The following is an 18,718-nucleotide window of genomic DNA, read 5'->3' on the forward strand; positions in this document are numbered from 1 at the left end:
GTACCTTTTTGTTTATTTGTTAAGTAAAAGCACAGAAGTTACAAAACAGTACATCCTGCTTCCTGCTCATGTTAAGAATGGATTTCTAAATAACGCTATTTCACCACGGTACCATCCCTACATGAGTTACCATTTTTTTTTTTTTTTAATATAAGAGTGCAACTAATATGAATTAAAATATAAATCATTAGGTTTTTTTTTTTTTTTTTTTTTTTTTTTTACGATCTGTCCCAGCGTTGTATAAACATCATCAACCTCCCATTTTAAGAACGGCTTTCGGAATAAACACCCCCAACCTCACCATGTTAAGAACGGCTTTCGAGGTTGGGGGGTGCTTATTGCGAACGCCGTTCTTAACATGAGGTAGGTTGACGCTGTCAACCTACCTCCCCATGTCATAAAAATTTACCAATTATTTTAATATCGTGTGTGTAAAATAAGAAAAAACTAATTATGTAAGCATTATTTATTACTTTATTTTACTTTGAGCAATTATTTAAAACAAAAAAAAACAAAAAATTATTTTATAGTTTAGATTTTAACGAAAAATGATCCCTCATTTCCAGGCCATTCCAGCGTTTTTGAATAGTGAAAACGAATTTTTTTTTTTTTTTTTTTTTCTTTTTTTTTTTTCTTTTTTTTTTTTTTTTTTTGCTATGGGTGTCGAGGTGGGGGGATACTATTTTTTTTTTGTTTTATGCGTAATTTTATGTAATCTTGCCAGTGGTGGGAAAAGTTAACAGTTTTAAAATCATAAATTTTACGTTAAATTTTATACGAAACTAATTCTATCAACATTTTCAAGGCGTTTATATGTAATTACTTAAATATAGAATATCATGTTTTGTGATCTACAAATTTATTTCTTTTTTTCTTTTTTAATTATTTAAAATATAAGAAATGCAATAAATAAATTTGAGTTTCAAAATCCTATTTTTATAAAAAAAAATAATTTGATAAAAATTGGAGCAGCATGCACTACAATATCGTAAAAATAAGTTTTCAAAATTCTATTAATTAAAAACAAAAACAAAAGCCAACGTCTGTTATGTATGTACGTTAAAAATGGTAATGGTAAGTATTATAGTGTTAATATTAATTGTTAATATTTATAAAAATATATTTTACTTCTCAAAGTTTATTTTTTGATTAAATTAATACTAAATTTAAAACGCTCATTTTATCAATGTTTTTGTTTACATTAATAATAAAGTTCAATTTGCTCACTAAAAATTAAGTTAAATTAAAATTTTTGACAAATCTCGGTATTTATACATTTTTGTTACCGTGCTGAAATAATGTTATTTAGAAAGCCATTCTTAACACATGGAGGGAAGGATGTTTTCTATTTACTTTCACTTAACAATTAAAAAAAGAAATCGTGAAACTTTAATTTAACTTGAAGATACTATTTAAAAAATAGCGCGGTAACAAAAAATGAGAATCATTTTTACATGTCATTAACATGGGAAGAAATTTGCTCTATTTGAAATAAAATTAAAAATTCATTTTAAATTCACTTTATTTTTGCTTACAAATTCAAGTTTACTTTTTTTAAATATATTTTTGTTAAAACTAAAGTATTTTTATTCAATGTAGAAAATTGTAAGAATATTCCAGAAATTTCTAACTGAGAATTAAAGTGTCATATTTTTAAACATGTATTGGAAAATTAAAAATGGCGCCCGACTCTCTCTCTCTCTCTCTCTCTTTGACACAGTAAGTTTGGGAAAAAGAGTTAAAAATAAAAATCTAGACAAAATACTGTTAGAAACTCGCTCAATATATGTTACCGTGACATAGGCTGACATATATTCGGTTGGTTTGCAACAGTAGTTTGTCTAGCTTTTTGTTTTTAACTCCTTTTCCCAAACTTAATGTGTCAAAAAGAGTCGGGCGCCATTTAAAATTTTCCAATATATCGATAAACACTGTATGTTCTTCGAGCTGAATAAACATGTTATATTAAATAAAAACATTAAAACCTTATCCAGTTAAGTAGAAAAGTAACTTATCTTGCCTTTGATAACATTTATTTGTTATATATTTGTTTTTTGACAACTTTTTCGAATCTGTGTACAGACAAAACCTGTTTTGGGGTTTGTATTACTGTACACATAGATTCGAAAAAGTTTAGAAAAAGGAGTTTTAAAAAAAAAAACTAAACAAAACCATCCTCAAAAGAAATTATCCCTTAAATCCACGGTAGAACAGATACCCTCATCACCACACACAAAAGCAGCAACAAAACAAAACAAGAGCATCTTTTAGATCTAAGATTTAACTAAAACGATTACAGGTTATTCAAGCGCTATCTGTTCAGCAGAAAGTGAGTGATCATTTTGCATTAAATTTATATTTGCCTAAAAATATATTTTCACTTTCTTTTAGGCACATGACAATAAAATTATCTCCAATGTCAACAGATTACAATGAAAGAAACAAATGTCAAGTTTTTTCTTTCTGTCTTTTGATAGATTAAAAAACGTGTCTAATGTTGGAAAATGTTTTTGACTGTGTCTTTGTCATATCAAAGGCCCTAATAATTTTTTTGGTGATTTTCTAGTATAGCCAACAAAGCAAAAAAAAAAAGGGAGGGGGGTGAAAAAAATATACAATAAATAACTGTTACTAAAGGCAAGACAGGTTACTCCTCTACTTCTTTGGGTAAGTTTTTTTTAAAAATTATTTTAAAGTATTTTTTTTTTACTTAAAAACTACAAAGTTAGAATGAAAAACAAATTGGTGGTCTCATTGCAATCAAGTCTCGATAATCGCTCAAAAATCGAAAATTAAGCAAATATTGATAGAAAACACGTACAATGAATTGTGCAAAAATGTGCTCTACCAGTATTTTGTTTAATTTTTAAGTGATTATTGGGGTTTGACTACGACTCTAATAAGACTATATATTTTTTTAAATTTTAACTCGACTATCTTTTTTAAGTGAAAAACCCTTTAAAAACTTTAAAATGACTTAAAACACATAACTTATCCAGGTAGGTAGAAAAGTAACCTAGCTTGCCTTTTGTAACAATTATTTGTTGTGTATCTCTCTCTCTCTCTCTCTCTCTCTCTCTCTCTCTCTCTCTCATATATATATATATATATATATATATATATATGTACATCATAATCACGTTGACACACCGATTTTCGTCAAATCACCAAAGTTAAGCAACGTTGAGCCTGATTAGTACCAGATGGGTGACCATTTGGGAATTCTAGGTGCTGTATGTGCTCTCTGCTTATCTCAGCATTTGTTTCCAGTAGTCTTATACATACACTTCACTTGCCACTGGTATTTAACAATGCCGACTCAAGAGAGGTGTGGTTGGAGATTGCGCACCTCCTGCCACAAAAATTTCACGTGTAGGCACCCCTTCGTGGGTATCCATAGTCTGTTAAAGACTGAAGGAGCCTGTGTTTGTGTGTATGTATGTATATATATATATATATATATATATATATATATATATTAGCAGGTCATAAAATACACTTAAATATGATTTTTTGATTAATGTAGATTTTGTCTTATATTATTATTGGACCCAATATATAGTAATGATTTTAAAAAGTTTAAAAGTGGGAGGAAAAAAAACAAACTTGTGCACCACCACTGAGAATCGAAACCAAAACGTGTAGCTTATGATTTACTTTTTCCTTTGATGTTAATGCCTGAGCTATGAAGACCTGTTTGCTGCAAGGCAAAAATTAAAACATGAACCAATAGCTATTATCTTACACGTGCATATTTATGATGCCATTGTTCGACCTTCACCTGCCAAATTCCATTTTTAAATTTTCACACTTTTGAACTGATTTTCCCCAGCTAAAACCCAAATATAAAGTTTTGCATGGGTTCGAATATCCTATATATAAAGTCTTATGTTTGTAGACCAAAAACTGACAGGAGTTTGGTAGGCAAAATTTTTTTAAACAAATATATATATATATATATATATATATAGAAAGAGGCTTGTTTAATATAACCTTTTTACACAAATATTATGCAAGTATAAATCATATAGAATATCTGCATAACTATTACACATAATAGTTAACTAAAGATGATTATCACATAAGAAAAACAAAAGAAATAATAGGAATTTAATTAAAATGAATGCTTAAAAAAGTATGCAAATTAGCTAGATCTTTTACAGATAAATGCAATTCCATGATCCATATATAACAAAGTTGTATTTTCTTTTAAAATGAATAGAAAATTTTTTTTTAATATTAATATCAAATTTAAGCATAACTCACTCCATATTATTTGGATAATTCTGACTGACTACTGTTATCTTGAGTGATTTTCACACATTTTGGTTGATATAATCTCCAGCCTTCAAGTGTATCTTGTGGAACTTTGGAATGTTTTTCTTAAACCTTGGAATCTGCAAAGAATTTCGAAAAGAACACTTTATTTAATCCATGGGAATAGCATACTCTCATTTTGTCATAAGTAATTCATAATTTTATTTTAAGTGTTGCCCGCACTGAGGATTGAATTTTCAATCTCCAGAAGAGTGTAACTTACAATTGCATTTTATCAAGTACATTATCTGCTATTCCATAGATCCATGCACTGCAAGGAGTTCAATAAAAAGATTCCACAAAATTTGACAAAATACATCTGAAGGACGGAGGTTATCTTGAAACGCGTGAACAACACTCAAGATGAGAACATTAGTCTGAATGATTCAAATATAAATTATCAATCCTTATTCCAAAAATTCAGAAACCTAACTCAATCACAAAACAAAGAGGACCTCTATCATGGCTGACAGAACAATAACACGCTACCCTCGTGATCCGCTCGAAATTCCGTCCAAATTCCCGAGTTTGACAGAAACATTTGTGAGTTCAATAAAATACACCTGGAGAAGGTTGGAGGTCACATCGACCAAAGCGTTGTGAAAAATCATACTGAAGATGAAAACAGTAGTCCGATGATTAATAATACGGAGATGAGAATAATTAAAATAGTATAGCTCCTAGCCTGTTTAGGTGACTTAGATATAAGCCTGGCAGAACTATTTCTAAATAGGTGGATTAATTGGTACTTTGCTTTGGATAGATGGGTCTCTGGAGGAGCAGTTCGTCTAAGAGAAGTCAAAACCTTCATTACCTTATAACTATTTATAGTAAAGGCTTTGGGAATCAACACTGAGGAAAAATTTGGTAATTGTTCAAGCAACTTCTGTGTGATAGCACAGAATTGCTCTTGCTTTTCCAAAAGACCATTTCAGCAATATAGAGAAACCAGTCCAGCTTTATTTAACAGCTTCAACAAAACAAGATTAAATGGCCAGAGCACAACTCCATAATCTTCTTTGACTAAAGAACATCCGTCTTATTACCTTATAGCATTCGATAGCTAAAACTATGATTTTTTATTTTATTTATTTATTTAATTTTATTTTTGTCTGTGTCTCATACTCTAGGTTAGAAATTTTGTGAATGATTTCCAACTTTTCCTGTTGTCATTTCACTTGTGCCAGCAGTTTAGGTTATCATCTGATCTTCATATCTTAAGGACCTACCTTGTGGCTTTGGGCCTTTGATGTCAATGTGGGACACACTTTAGAACGTTTTGAATGACTGACTTCAAGCCATGCTCAAGAAACTGACTAGTTCTCCCAAACTTCCACATAGCAATGTGTCTCCTTTGCCTTTCTAAAGTGGGACAGTAATGCCATTAATCCATTGCTTTGCTAAAATATCGTCTTTTGTTTTTTAAATTGTCACAAGTGCTCTGATGATAATCTCTTCATATTTCAGCAAATTGGTCGTTACACCTGACAGGCCTGGAGAAAAACTTACTATATGGAATACTTTTGTCAGCATTTTGCTTTAACATAACTTGGAATTATTTTTTTTTTATTTCTAACTACAAGAAAATTGAAATGACTTTAAAAATTTTATTTTTTAAATTAATTTCACAGATTTCTATCTTTTCAAGTTTGTACATATTTTTATAGATTTCTGTTCTTCACTTAAAATATTTATTTTTTCAGATTTCCCTCTTTTTGCATCTATCGTAGAAATCCAGAGAAAAATTAGCTATACTCAAACATCAAGAATTTTGAAGTTTCTGCCTTTTTGTCGCATTGCTGACAATTTCCAATATGCAAGTTATACATGACTATTTTTCGGACATGCCCAAAATGTTCTCTTGTTTTATCTATCATGCTTAAGTTTGAAATTTCCATTTCTAAATGTGCTGACTTAATAGATTAATCTTAATAGATCCATTACCAACATTTGGTTTTGGTGTTTAAGGTGCTATTAGAATCCCAACCGCAAGTGTGGGCATGCAACCTTCCAATCTAGTTTTCCATGTGACCCAATCCTAATATCAGTCATATTCATATAGTCAAATCTCTTCTTGCGTAATCTAGTCAGGTCTTCCTTGTCTGCTATGCTCCCTAATATCTGTGATATGCAAGCGAGATATCGAGTTAATACAAGAGGTGGCATGCTCTACATTGACAAACTATCTAAAACGCAAAGCACACAAGGTATTCAGAATCTCACCAATACTAAGTTTCTGATGAAGCATGGTCAAAGGAGTCCTTTCCTCTCATTTGCAGTTACACATCTACTTGATCATAGCAATGTCGTTACGCTGATGACATAGCAGATCAGAAGTGTTTATAGCCATGTCTCACTGCTATACAAGATGTCAGAATGAACACACATTCTTCATTTTTTAATTGTTCCTGTGATTATTTAGGGATCTTCTATCGGTTGAGGACTTTATCACTTGATATACTATTTTTAAATATCAATAGTAGTTCATGAAATATGCATTTAGGATTATGCAACTCTTGCTTCATTATAGGCTCCTTGTGCGCATTTTGTCTCTTGAGGTCTGTAAAGTCTTAGCTCCCCCCCCCCATATTAACATCCATTTTTAAGTCTGTTTCTTTACATCTATAACCAAACTTGATTTAAACTTGGACATATTTTAGATACTGTTTTGATAAATAGGTAACATGTTGACTTTTTTTTTTATGTAGAAAATAAGTGGTGGTGTAAAGGTTACTGGGACAGATTATGCAGTGTTTGAGTCATGTTGAGGGAGGGTCTATCTTGTCTAATAAACAATATGAATCAATCTCTTCTCTCTCCAGCTATGAGTGAAATAGCAGCATAGAAAAGTTCATGATTTGGGGTGAAAACTCTAAAATAACACCTGTGACCAGTTGGTTGAGAGCCTAATTTTTGGAAGCAGCAAATTGTTAATATAAAATCTATTGTTTTAGTCAACTGTAAGTTCAGATTCTCAGAAGGTCATCCAGTAACCCTTGTTTTGGCTTCTTTATGGCAGATGTACTAGTTCTTGATGTACATATACACTAATAGTCTCTTACTATAGATCATGCTTCATAAACATGGTGACAAACTTGATCATTAAAATAAAACAAAATATCTGCTTTTGTCTTGAGCTTTTATTTTAAATAATTTTTCCAGTAAAGAAATCTGGCATTGTTCGGAATCAGTGACTTCCAAGATAAAAGATTCGGCCATATTATTATTTATCATATACTTTAATCTTTTGTTTCGAGGGCCTCTTATAAAATTATTTCAAAATACCTAAATTTTGTTGCTGTCCACCACTCAAACTTACTATCCAGGTTTGTTTGTTTTCTCCGACAGGGATTCAACATTATCTGGCTGTCCTTATGCTAAGTTTCCAGTGTTCACAATTGAAGGACTTGACTGTGTCCATTTGCCGTTGCTTAAAGTCTGTTGTCTCTAAACCCTTATCCACTTTAGACTTTTCATTGACTGCCATGTAATTCTGAAGCAGCGATTTTAAAAAAAAATTTTTTTTTTTTTTTATCTGGATGCTCTTCACTAACTGTAACACATCAGTAGTCCAAGGTCTCTGTCGATGTGGTTGATTCAACCTCAACCTCATATGCCCTTTGTCGCAGTAGCATTGCTACATTTGCCATTCCATGAAACTGAGACGTACTATTATCAAGGAAAACTCTTTGGGGAAACTGAGTACCAGAGCATATTCACTTGCTGGTGGGTTATGCATACCCTAAACTATCACTGGGCTGATAAGTAACGCATAAACATGTTAATATACACATTCCTTTTAAACATCTTTGCTGAATTATAATGTCTCATGAAGGCAGAGCACCTGGTATGTATGTAATCTTGACTTTACAATTTCTGTGCATCGGGTGTTGGCATACTTGGGCTGGTGCATCAACTGCTAACCTCTCCCGCTTGGACAGAGTACAAAAAAATCTCTAACCTTATAGGTTTCTTACTGTCTTCCAACCTTCAACCCAACACATTCCAGTATTTGTTTTACAAATATTTCTATGGGAAGTGCTCTTATGGACTTATTGTGCTTATATATAAATACTTCTGACTAGCAGCAAAATTCCATCCCTTCACTTTTAAGGTTCCTAGATATGGGAAGATTTTCTACTTTAATAGCTTCTTTCTTCAAATTGCTAGTCATTGGAATTCTCCACCTGCTCCCTGTTTCCACAACAGCATCAACTTGCAGGAATTTAAATGTAATATGAATAAATGTCTTGCTGCCAAACTCTGCTACCATATAAATTTGGCTCCTATCATGATCGCGTCATGCTTCAAAGGCAATACACTTTATTTGAGGTAAACAAAAGTAAAAAATAAAAAAAAATATTTTAATCCTAAAATGTAAACTTTAAAACAATTTATATTTTCACTTTTCTAGGACATGTTAAAAAAATTAGTAAGATTTTAATTTTGTTACTAAAGTAAATAAAAAAAAAATAGCATAAGTTTAGAGTTATATTTTTTTCATGGCAATTTACAAAAATTAAAATAATTTGAAAAAGTTGCTAAGATAAAACAGTGTATGAGATGTACACTGTTTTATCTTAGCAACTTTTTCAAATTATTTCAATATATTTTATATATACATATTTTTAAACTCAATATTCCGTAAGTATTATAGAATCTTGGCTTTTCAAATATTACTCTTTCGTTGTTTTTCGTTTAACACTTTTAATGCTCCTCCCCTCCCCACTCTAATACTTCCTCACCATTTCAAGAAACTCATTTCTATCACAAGTATTAACTTCATCAGTTTTTTAATTAATGTATAGGTAGAGAGGGGCATCATCCACACTAGTGGGCTCCCGTCCATGTAGATTTATCATCCAAACATAACTTTCATACTTTCTTATATTAAATCAACAAGGAATTCTTTGGTCTTTTTTAGAATAGCTTTTCATGTGTTTTTATTTGTACTAATTTTTTTCCTTTCCTTATGAATGGAATAAAGGAAATTTACGGTTAATTTTATATTTTAATTTTCATTTGTATTGCTGCTTTTTGATATTTTCAAAGAATTATCATTATAGATGGACAGTTTTACCATTTTGCTTGTATATTGAAAACCAAACAAAATTTGTTTTTCAAAATTGTTTGATAATAGTGCTATTATTATTAAACAGCATTATATTATATATGGCATAATAACGTCAACACACCGGTTCTCATCAGATCACAAAACCTAAGCAACATTGGGCCAAATTTAATTAAATTTAGCTTTATAAAGGAAGAGGAGTTGTGAAGATTTAAACTTTGATTTTTGTGAAATTTTCAGACATTGATTAATATTTCCCAAATTTCAGTCTTTTTGGAGTATTTGAAGTTTTAGAGGGCTGAACATCTCTTTTGAAAATTTAAATTTATCAAATTTGATCCATAATCATTAGACACAAAGGAAGCAAGATTGTCCCAAATTTCAGTTTTCGCTTAATACTAAATTTTAACCATTTTCTCAAATCAAACTCCTTTTAATCAAAATTAGAATTAGAAATAAAGTTTAGTGTCTTTTTTTTTATTTATTTATATATATATATATATATATATATATATATATATAAAGAAGACATAAAATTCGTGCAGAACTTTTGATTTGGTGAAATTAATTTTGCCCATACTGGGACAGGCATTCTTCTCGATTTTCATAACTCTTTGAAATCTGTTTAAGAATTCAACTGTTGAAAATGCAATAAATTAATCATAATCAATAATTAGCTCATTAAATAATAGAATTATTTAGTCACAAATGGACCAACTCCTTGTAATAGTGGCATAATTCAATGAGATAAATCGTCACGCAAGAAAAATGCCTTCCTTAGAAAAATCTAAACTGAACTGAAAATAGAAGTATGAATGTGAAAACTAATACAATCGATACTGAAACTAAATTGTCATACCTCAAGCAATCGTCGTTAACAAAAGAAAGTAATCGAATACGTACAAAAATGAAATTGTAAAAAAATTTTATTTATGGAGATCTAATTAAATTCTAATCGCTTGTTGCCAGTGACATGGCGTTCAAATGCAGCTTTGTTTTTGTCAACTTATTCAGCAAAAATAATCCTTGATGTTTGCATTGCTGATATGAGTATTAACATAAAATTCCTTGAAAATTTTGAAATGGCCATTGTTCTGAGAAATGGAGATAAAAACATTGAAACATCAATTAGAAACAAGCATGACACTTACTGATAAACTGATGGAATCTTGTTAATACAACTATACATTTTTGGTGGGTTGATCTCTTTCAAATTACTACACTGCATCACAAATATCCCATTCCAGCCTGGCTGGTTCATCACATCTTGCAAATGTATGTTAAGTCATTCCATTGGATGCAAAGTTTTTGTACAAAATCTTTCCCACATCATACATAACATAACCACGTTTTCACCTGGACATTGCGTCATTTTTGTTTGAAAGGTATTGGTGCTGGGCCTTTGTCTTTTAACAATCCTATTGTCCTGCCCTGGTTTAACATTTTCTTTGGGTTGATTGAGCCAACTACCTTCTTCAAGGAAGAAGTTGCTGAGAATATTGAATTCACAAGTAGTTCCTTGGTCACATGTATAGCGTTTATATCTAAAATCAGTGTTTGTGAGAGAACATGAAAAGATATTGAAAAAAGAGACTAAAGATTTCTATGTCTCCCTTATACAAGGTCCTGGATATGACCTTAAACTATATCCAGTGGTGAGGCCTCAGCTTGCGGGCTTTGGAGAGTGTGGAGCCACCCTTTAATTGCAATTGCTCCCAGGTCCACTCTGACCCGGAGTGGTAGTACCTGTTAGGGTCCCAACTATAGGTTAAATAGAAAATGACTTGAAAACAACAAATATATTCTATTAAAAAAATCTTTCTTCAAAATCTTTGGATTCGGTATTAAATAACCTGAAAAGGGTTGATATGCCGTAAAACAAAAACAACCAACCAACCCTTATACAATGTACGGTATAATCATGTTGACACACCGGTTCTCGTCAGATCACCGAAGTTAAGCAAGGTTGAGCCTTGTTAGTACTAGATGGGTGATCAATTTGGGAATTCCAGGCGCTGTATGTAGGAGGGTGTTGACAACTCCTTGCAAGAATTGCAAAAACCTAATGTCATCTCCCTTAACTGGGATATACAATATACATGTGACTGGGGATCGCTTGTGAATTTCATACTCCCATGGAACTTCCTCCTTTGGAGGAAGCTGCTTAAACTCACATAGGGTTAGTGCTGTTTTAATTTATACAATGAGAAGTGTCTCAAGGAAGGTTTACTGGATAAGTATACTTTGGGATATGCACACACATACGCGCACATCAATATGTATATAAATTCGTATTCCTATCTGTTCGTTTACAATTTGATTAAAATATAGAAAAGGGTCCATTACTTTCCTATTTCGTTTATTTCTCTCTCTTATATATATATAAAGTGAACGTGTCTGTGTTTGTGTACATTTCCCTACACAATAACTCTCAATTTTTAGTCTACAGACTCGAAATTTGATATACAGGATACTGAGATTTGGGAAAATCGATGTGATCGGTTTTTGGCCAGAAATTTGGCGATTAAGGGAGTCAAAGTTCAACAATTTGACCTTTGAGAACTCTACCAAACTCCTCCGACAATTTTGGGTCTACACACTTGAAATTTTAGATATAGGTTCCTTGGACATGGATCTAACTTAATAACTTGATTTGAGCCCAAAACAATAAATTTTAAGGGGTTATAATAGGGGTCAAAGTTTTAAAAAATTAACCTCTGCGGTGTCTTCCAAATTACTCAGACAATTTCTGGTCTAAATATTTGAAATTTGACATAAAGGGTATTCAGAGATAGGGCAAGCTTTTTCATTAGTTTGGGTCGAAAATTTTTAGTTACCAATATATAAATGTATGTCTGTTCGCATATCTGCCTTAAACTTTCAATAGAGGTGACGGATGTTACCAAGATCAGTATCGTTTTAAAGTTCGATCGTTCATACGACAAATATCGAAAAATTGGCTAAAAACATTAATATCTTCCCCTTCAACTAAGCACTTTTCTACAGAGGGGGGGGGTCATTTCTTTTGGCAATATTTTTTAAAGTTATCCTCTCCTTTAGATTGTCTAGCCTTAATTTTAAAAAATGTCGCTTCCGGTTTGGCGGTGGTCGTAACCGCATAAAGGTTAGGTTTTACCCCGTTCTTTTCCTTCTTTGCGGTACGAGTTCGAGCCTGCCTTCCTACTACCACTTTTTTTTTTTTTTTTTTTTTTTGCTCAACATACACATCCAAACACCCGGGCAATGCCGGTATATATATATATATATATATATATATAGTATGATTCTTGCAAAATATACAATTAAGAAGTAACCTCATTTGTATATTACATTAAGGAAAATCGATTTTACTAAATAGCCGTATGTTAGTTATTGTTTATAGCGAGAGAATTGTTTTAAGTGTTTTGTTTAAGCTTGCTATTTAAAGTTGATTTATATTAAGATATTTATTTTGAATTATTATTACCGGCATTGATTTTTTTTTTTTTTTTTAGAAACCGGGTTAGAGGTTAATTCCCCTGTTGTCTTATCTATTATGTAAGTCTCAAACGTCAGTTTGTGTTTGTATTCATATATCCACTAAAAACTTTCATCAGCCGCATTAGACCGCGTCAAAACTGGTATCATGTGAAAGAATGATCCCTCGGGTGCATAATATGAGAATTAGAAAAAAAGATTAATTTTGGGGTAGTCAACTGGACCATATCTTGCAAGGGGGTCACTTTTTGCAACGCCATTTTTTTGCAAGTCACATGTGTTATAAACGTTATTTTTTTCAGGGTCATGACGTTATAAGTCATCATGGTACAGTTGACAAAAGCGTTTGCCACTTACCTTTTTCCCTTCTTTCCCTTTTCCACGTTTCATGTTCGAGCTTGCCTATGTGGCCAATTTTTTTTTTTTTTTTAAAGTCACACAAGCAGTTGCTGTTATTTTTATTGAAACAAAAGTTGTTTTGAATTATTTAAAAATTTTTTTTATGGTTGTCACCTACTTCTTCCATTCTTTTCTGGGAATTCTTAGTGAATATATATATATATAATATATATATATGTGTGTGTGTGTGTGTGTATTTGGTTCTTATTTAGAATTCAACTTATTTATGATGTACATATCTGTCACCGAAAGATGTTATTCCAAAAATTATGTAAATTGATCGAGTAGTTTTTAAAAAAAATTTTTTTTATTTTAGTTTTTTTACTAATTTTATTACGAAGTTAGATGCTATTTTTTTATCAGTCATGTTTTATAAATAAGGCAATTCAATTTGAGCTGTCAAGATCAAAATTACCCCCCCCCTCATAATGGATACTATTTACTCTAAAAATCACAATTTTCTGTATAAAGAAAATTACTGGATCAAGTTATGATTTTTAGAATATGACATTTCTGTTCTGTGTAGAGTATGTACATTGTAAAGATTTTTCTGCAATTTTGAAAAAATTCTAAATAAAAACTTTTTTTAATTCGACTTAACAAAAATAATAAAATCTTGATAGCATTAACACTAATATGAGCTTAAATATAGAATGATTAATCTGATTTGTTTAATCTTTAATCTTGCTTTGATTTTTTTTTTTTTTTTTTTTACCTCCATCTGTCTTTTGAGAAACTGCTTTTATGGGGTTTCGTTCGGACCACTTTATTGAAAATCTGGAGCTAAAATACTTCCTTTATTTAATGTTTATTACATACTTTTTATTTAAATTTCTTTTTGAAGATTTTAATGCTGTAAATTAAGAATTTTATACAAATGACAAGTAGATATTTTGATATGTAGTTTTGCTCTTTGTTGTTGATGGGGCATCCTACACATTCTCATACATTTTAACTGATCTTTTAAAGATTCTAACCAACCATCCTTTAAGTGCAATTTTTTTAAATATTTCTCTTGCACTTGGTTCACTGGGTATATTTGCCAGATAGTTTTAATTCTTTTTCACGAGTCAAGTGGCTCCTATAATTACTGGAATGATAGGTATCTTTCTAAGATTCCAGTTTCTTTTCATGTCATACATTAGACTTGGTATTTTGTTATTGTTTTTCTCTCAGCCTTGTTTGACCCAGCATCATTAGGGACACCAACTTCTAAAGTTGCATCTTCTCCTTTTTCTCATATCACTATGTCAGGTTAAATAGCTCCGTTTTCAAGGTATCTAGCTGTATGAATTGCATAGTCATAATGACTTATTTCTAACAGTTCTTTCTGGTAAACATGCTCCCAAGACTTCGATATTCAACTTTTTTAAAGATCATCCAGTGAAGATATTTGCACACGTTATTGTGTCACATTGTATAGTAGAACCTTACATGTCAAGTGGCAGAACCTGCACTTGTTGTCATTGTTGAGACCATTCATTTTTTTTTTTTTTTTTTTAAAGCATTAGTCATCAAGCCTTGATCTTGGCCAGCCATTATAATCCTCTCTTGATTCTCTTTTTAACCAATCTATAAATACTTCTTTATCTATATAGTCCTGAATGAATTCACTCGGAAAATACTTGACACAATGTCTGTTGGCTCATTCTTTCAGTTTTTTACTATGGAACTTCTTGGTGTATTTTAACTTTTGGGGGTTATTTCAGTAACAGACTGGTTTTCTGTTTTATTTGTAAGACAATCTTGTTCAAAATATTTGGCCAGTTACACGATGGAGGTTGTTCTGCTGGCTCTTGTGATGTTGATGTACCAAATATTACCTGGTGCTCACAATAGTAGCACAATGCTGATGGTCAATTTCTGAGGAACCAATACCTCTTGTTCTTCTGGGCAAATACAGCCTAGGCAGACACTGGTTTCTGAATGTTATGCCAGCATTTTCTGCATTTTAATGTCCCTCTGTGACCAGTCAACAATGCCAAAGTTTAATGTTATCGCCGGCATGGCATGTTAATGGCAGTGATCTTGTTTGTAAACTGTTTAACAGATTTTCCTTACATGCCAACATTTCCTCTCCTCTTGGCATTTTGAATTGCATCGTTCTCTTCTATGCCAGGGTATTTGTATTTTTCCCCGCTCTTCTTGGTCCTTGATATCAATATCTTCAAACTGTATGTTTTTCGTTTGGACCTTCTTTCCAGCTCTGGAGTACTTGGCATATTTGTCCAAACTAAACTTCTTTCAAATATCTCTGGAGAATTTATGTACAACTTGCAGGAGTCAACTTAAACCAGCGTTTGAGTACGTATACAGCTTGAGATCATCCATGAAAAGCAGGTGGTTGACTCTTTTGTTCAGATCTTGTTGGTGGCCCTGACTCCGATTGTAGGTACTCTTGTTTTTATTGAGTAACTTGCTTAATGGATCTACCGCCAGGCAGAAGAGTAAAGGAGATAGGCTATCTAATTGGAAGATTCCTCTTTCCATTAGTGTTGTTTAATACCGTAGTTGTTTGTTTTTATATGTACATACAGTCTCTTTGACTGGATGGATCTTATATAAATCAAGGCATCACAGTAGTTATGTCTAGGGGACACTATCATATGCCTTTTGGTAATAAATCTAAGCCATGCTTATGCTCTTTTGCCTCTTAGTTCTCAAGGATGGTCTTAACAATAGGACCTTCGTACCTAAACACTTTTGCGTCCTGCTTATATTTTTTCCACATATTCTCCAGAGCAGAGGTGTTGATAGATGTTATCTGCAACCAGGCCAGTGAAAAGCTTAAAAATCATAGTGATACAATACACGTGTCTGTACTTATTAGGATGTTGTTAACTTCTTTCGGGTATGAGGGTTGTATCATTTTTCAACAGCCATGCTGGTGTGGCCTCTTTTCTTTTTATTTTTTACAAGATGGTCGCCACTTATCAAGGCCCAGAAGCCACTCGGGGATAAGGGTTATTGCGTGTACAGTACATTAGTATTGGAGATTTGATAAAGTGTCTTACTTAATGGAGCGGTTCATCAGGAATTTGTTTGTTGGACTTGAAGACGTTCAGGTTGTAGTCAGGTGGGAAAAAAGCAAACGGAACAGAGTTCCACAGGCATGTACTTCTAAGAAAGGAGCTTTGTTCATGGAATCTACGTTTTGGTTTTGGCACAGATAAAGAGTGGGGAAAAATTTTGACAGTGATTTCAGCTAGACGGGCGTTTTTCATGAAAGATTGGTGAGGGAGGACCAGAGATTGGAGCTCAGACGAGCACTTGCCATGGAAGTAACGATAAGACAGGCTCGCAAAGTCTCTTCTGGGGGAGAGAGGTTGCAGGGAAGAGAAAAGGGCATCCCCCCACTAAGCCACGAAGCCTATTTTGTACTCTGTCAAGGCAGGATAGGCTGTTTTTAGCAGCTCCTGGCCAGATGTGACAGCAGTACTCCATCCTTGGATGTACTTGACTCTTATATAGATAGAGAATTGCATCAGCAGTGAGATATCTTCTGGAGCGGTAGGATCCTACTATTTCACCTCTCAATAGTTCGGTGAAGCAACTGCTATAATGATTATGAAGTGTTGTTAGTTGCTTAAGCCAGAAATTGGGCAGGTTGTCTGTGCCAAGCGTTCTGTAATTCTGGAACCCATTCAGACTTTGTTTTATCATGCCAGCTGTTATTTCTGCTTCTTACATTTCTGTTTTTGTTACTTTTAGCAACATTTTTGGATGCATTGGGCCTCTTCATTTTCAAACAGAGGCCTCTAGTGATCCTCCAGCTCTTTTTAGGTGGTTTGTCTACAATTGTGTCCCTTATTAAACTTTGGTAAAATAGTTATGCATTTTACTTAAACTATTTATTTTTGGTTTTCACCCTATTTTTGTTTTCCATCTTTTTATTTTGACAAGTACTGGGGTCGTGCCCTCAAGTTCCCTCGCTATCTTCTTCAGCTTCCATGGTTTTGTGTGCTATATTTTACACTTGGTTGAAAAATATCATCTGCAGGCTATCTCTGCACTTCATGGTTGACAGTTGTTTGATTTGAGATGATTCCTTTCTGCAAAGGTTCAGCTGATTTTTTAGCTTCTGTTTCCAGCATGGAAGTATGGATTTTAATGTGATTTTAAATTTCCTACTAAAGTCTCTTCATAAATTGCAATATTAAACTGCAGGTCATAAGACTTTTCATTATTCCAATAATTTGAATCAAATTTTCATCAATTAATTGTAAATTTAGTTTTGTGACGAAAGTCTGTCTTTTCCTAGGTTCAAGGTATTTCAGTATATATGTGACTTATTTATAGGTTAAGAACTATTATTGATGTTATTCTCTAGTTTCCAGTGTCAATAGATAATAGGATAACACTTTAAAATTTTTTAACAAGATATTAATATTAATATTGCCAGTTTTATTGACTTCCAAATAAAAATGGGCTATAATGCTTCACAGCAAGAACTCTACTCTGGGGATGCGTCTAATGAAGTTTTTTCAGTGACTTTTGCACACATCATCACAAAACCTGCCATAATTGATGTTTTCTGAATGATGTTAGCGACTTTCAAAGTATGCCAAGATGCACATTTCATGCTTTATAAAATTAAAAGTTTATAACAAAAGAAACAGAATGTCACGTTTGTATTGAAAGGGAAAGTAAAATCAAAAATGATTACCACTTTTTTCTATTTTTGCTCAGAAACGTTTTAATGAAATTAAGGAATTGTGGTAAAGATTGCAACAATAGGATAAGGATGGAATAAGTTTGTATTGGCAAAGTCAAATATTAAAGATAAAAAATATGCTTTTCGTTTTTTTAAATGTAAGTCTGGAATGAACTTTTTTGTTTTTGCAGCATATTTTTTTTTTTTTTTTAGTTGAGTTTATTTTTTTAGAAAAGAAGTTTACTCTCGAAATTATCAAAAGCATTATACCATCCCGATTATATTTAACAGTAATTCCATGTTTGTAATGATTTATATTTGATTTATGTTAAAGATCTTTTGCAAAAATACATATACAAAGATTTGTAATTTAAATTGTTTTTGTGCATATGTCACATTATCCCGGTATCACTATCCTGCTATTCTACATTGTTATCAGTATTGACTTAAACGCTCACATATTTAAAATAATGATAAAAAAAAGTTTTTTGGGAAAGTTTTATCTGTTTTATTCCCCAGCATAAAACCAATTTACATTAATTTTAAAAGTAATATTTATTAGCATATTTGGCTCTTATCCTGTTTTCTAATTGAGTAAAAATTTTAGTCTGACACATTTCCATTTACTTGACCATTATGGCGACTTGAATAAATGCTACAAAATCAATCACATCCAATCGTAACAAATATGTATTATTCACTTGTTGGTTCGTTAAAATATTTTCACACTAATTATTTAAAAAAATATATAGAAAGATTTTTTAAAGTGCAAATTACTATTAGTCTATATGCTTGCCATA

General features: G+C 32.0%; 1 protein-coding gene across 4 annotated transcripts in view; it reads left to right on the plus strand.

Annotated features, from left to right (window-relative positions):
* The window catches only part of LOC145287821 (cullin-3-like), a 241,197-nt gene that overhangs the window by 130,916 nt on the left and 91,563 nt on the right, over positions 1-18,718 (plus strand). Inside the window, exon 1 of one of the 4 annotated variants that reach the window (XM_080135686.1) lies at positions 1,051-1,074. The exons of the other annotated variants lie outside the window; for them this stretch is intronic. Within the exon in view, the coding sequence (XP_079991812.1) occupies positions 1,066-1,074 (9 nt within the window). The 5' untranslated portion in view covers positions 1,051-1,065. Of the gene's footprint in view, positions 1-1,050; positions 1,075-18,718 lie in introns of those variants that run through there. 4 annotated transcript variants of the gene reach the window in all.

Source organism: Euprymna scolopes, chromosome 11 (genome assembly GCF_053919585.1).
Source record: "Euprymna scolopes isolate OS-2025 chromosome 11, ASM5391958v1, whole genome shotgun sequence".
NCBI classification, from domain to species: Eukaryota; Metazoa; Mollusca; class Cephalopoda; order Sepiida; family Sepiolidae; genus Euprymna; species Euprymna scolopes.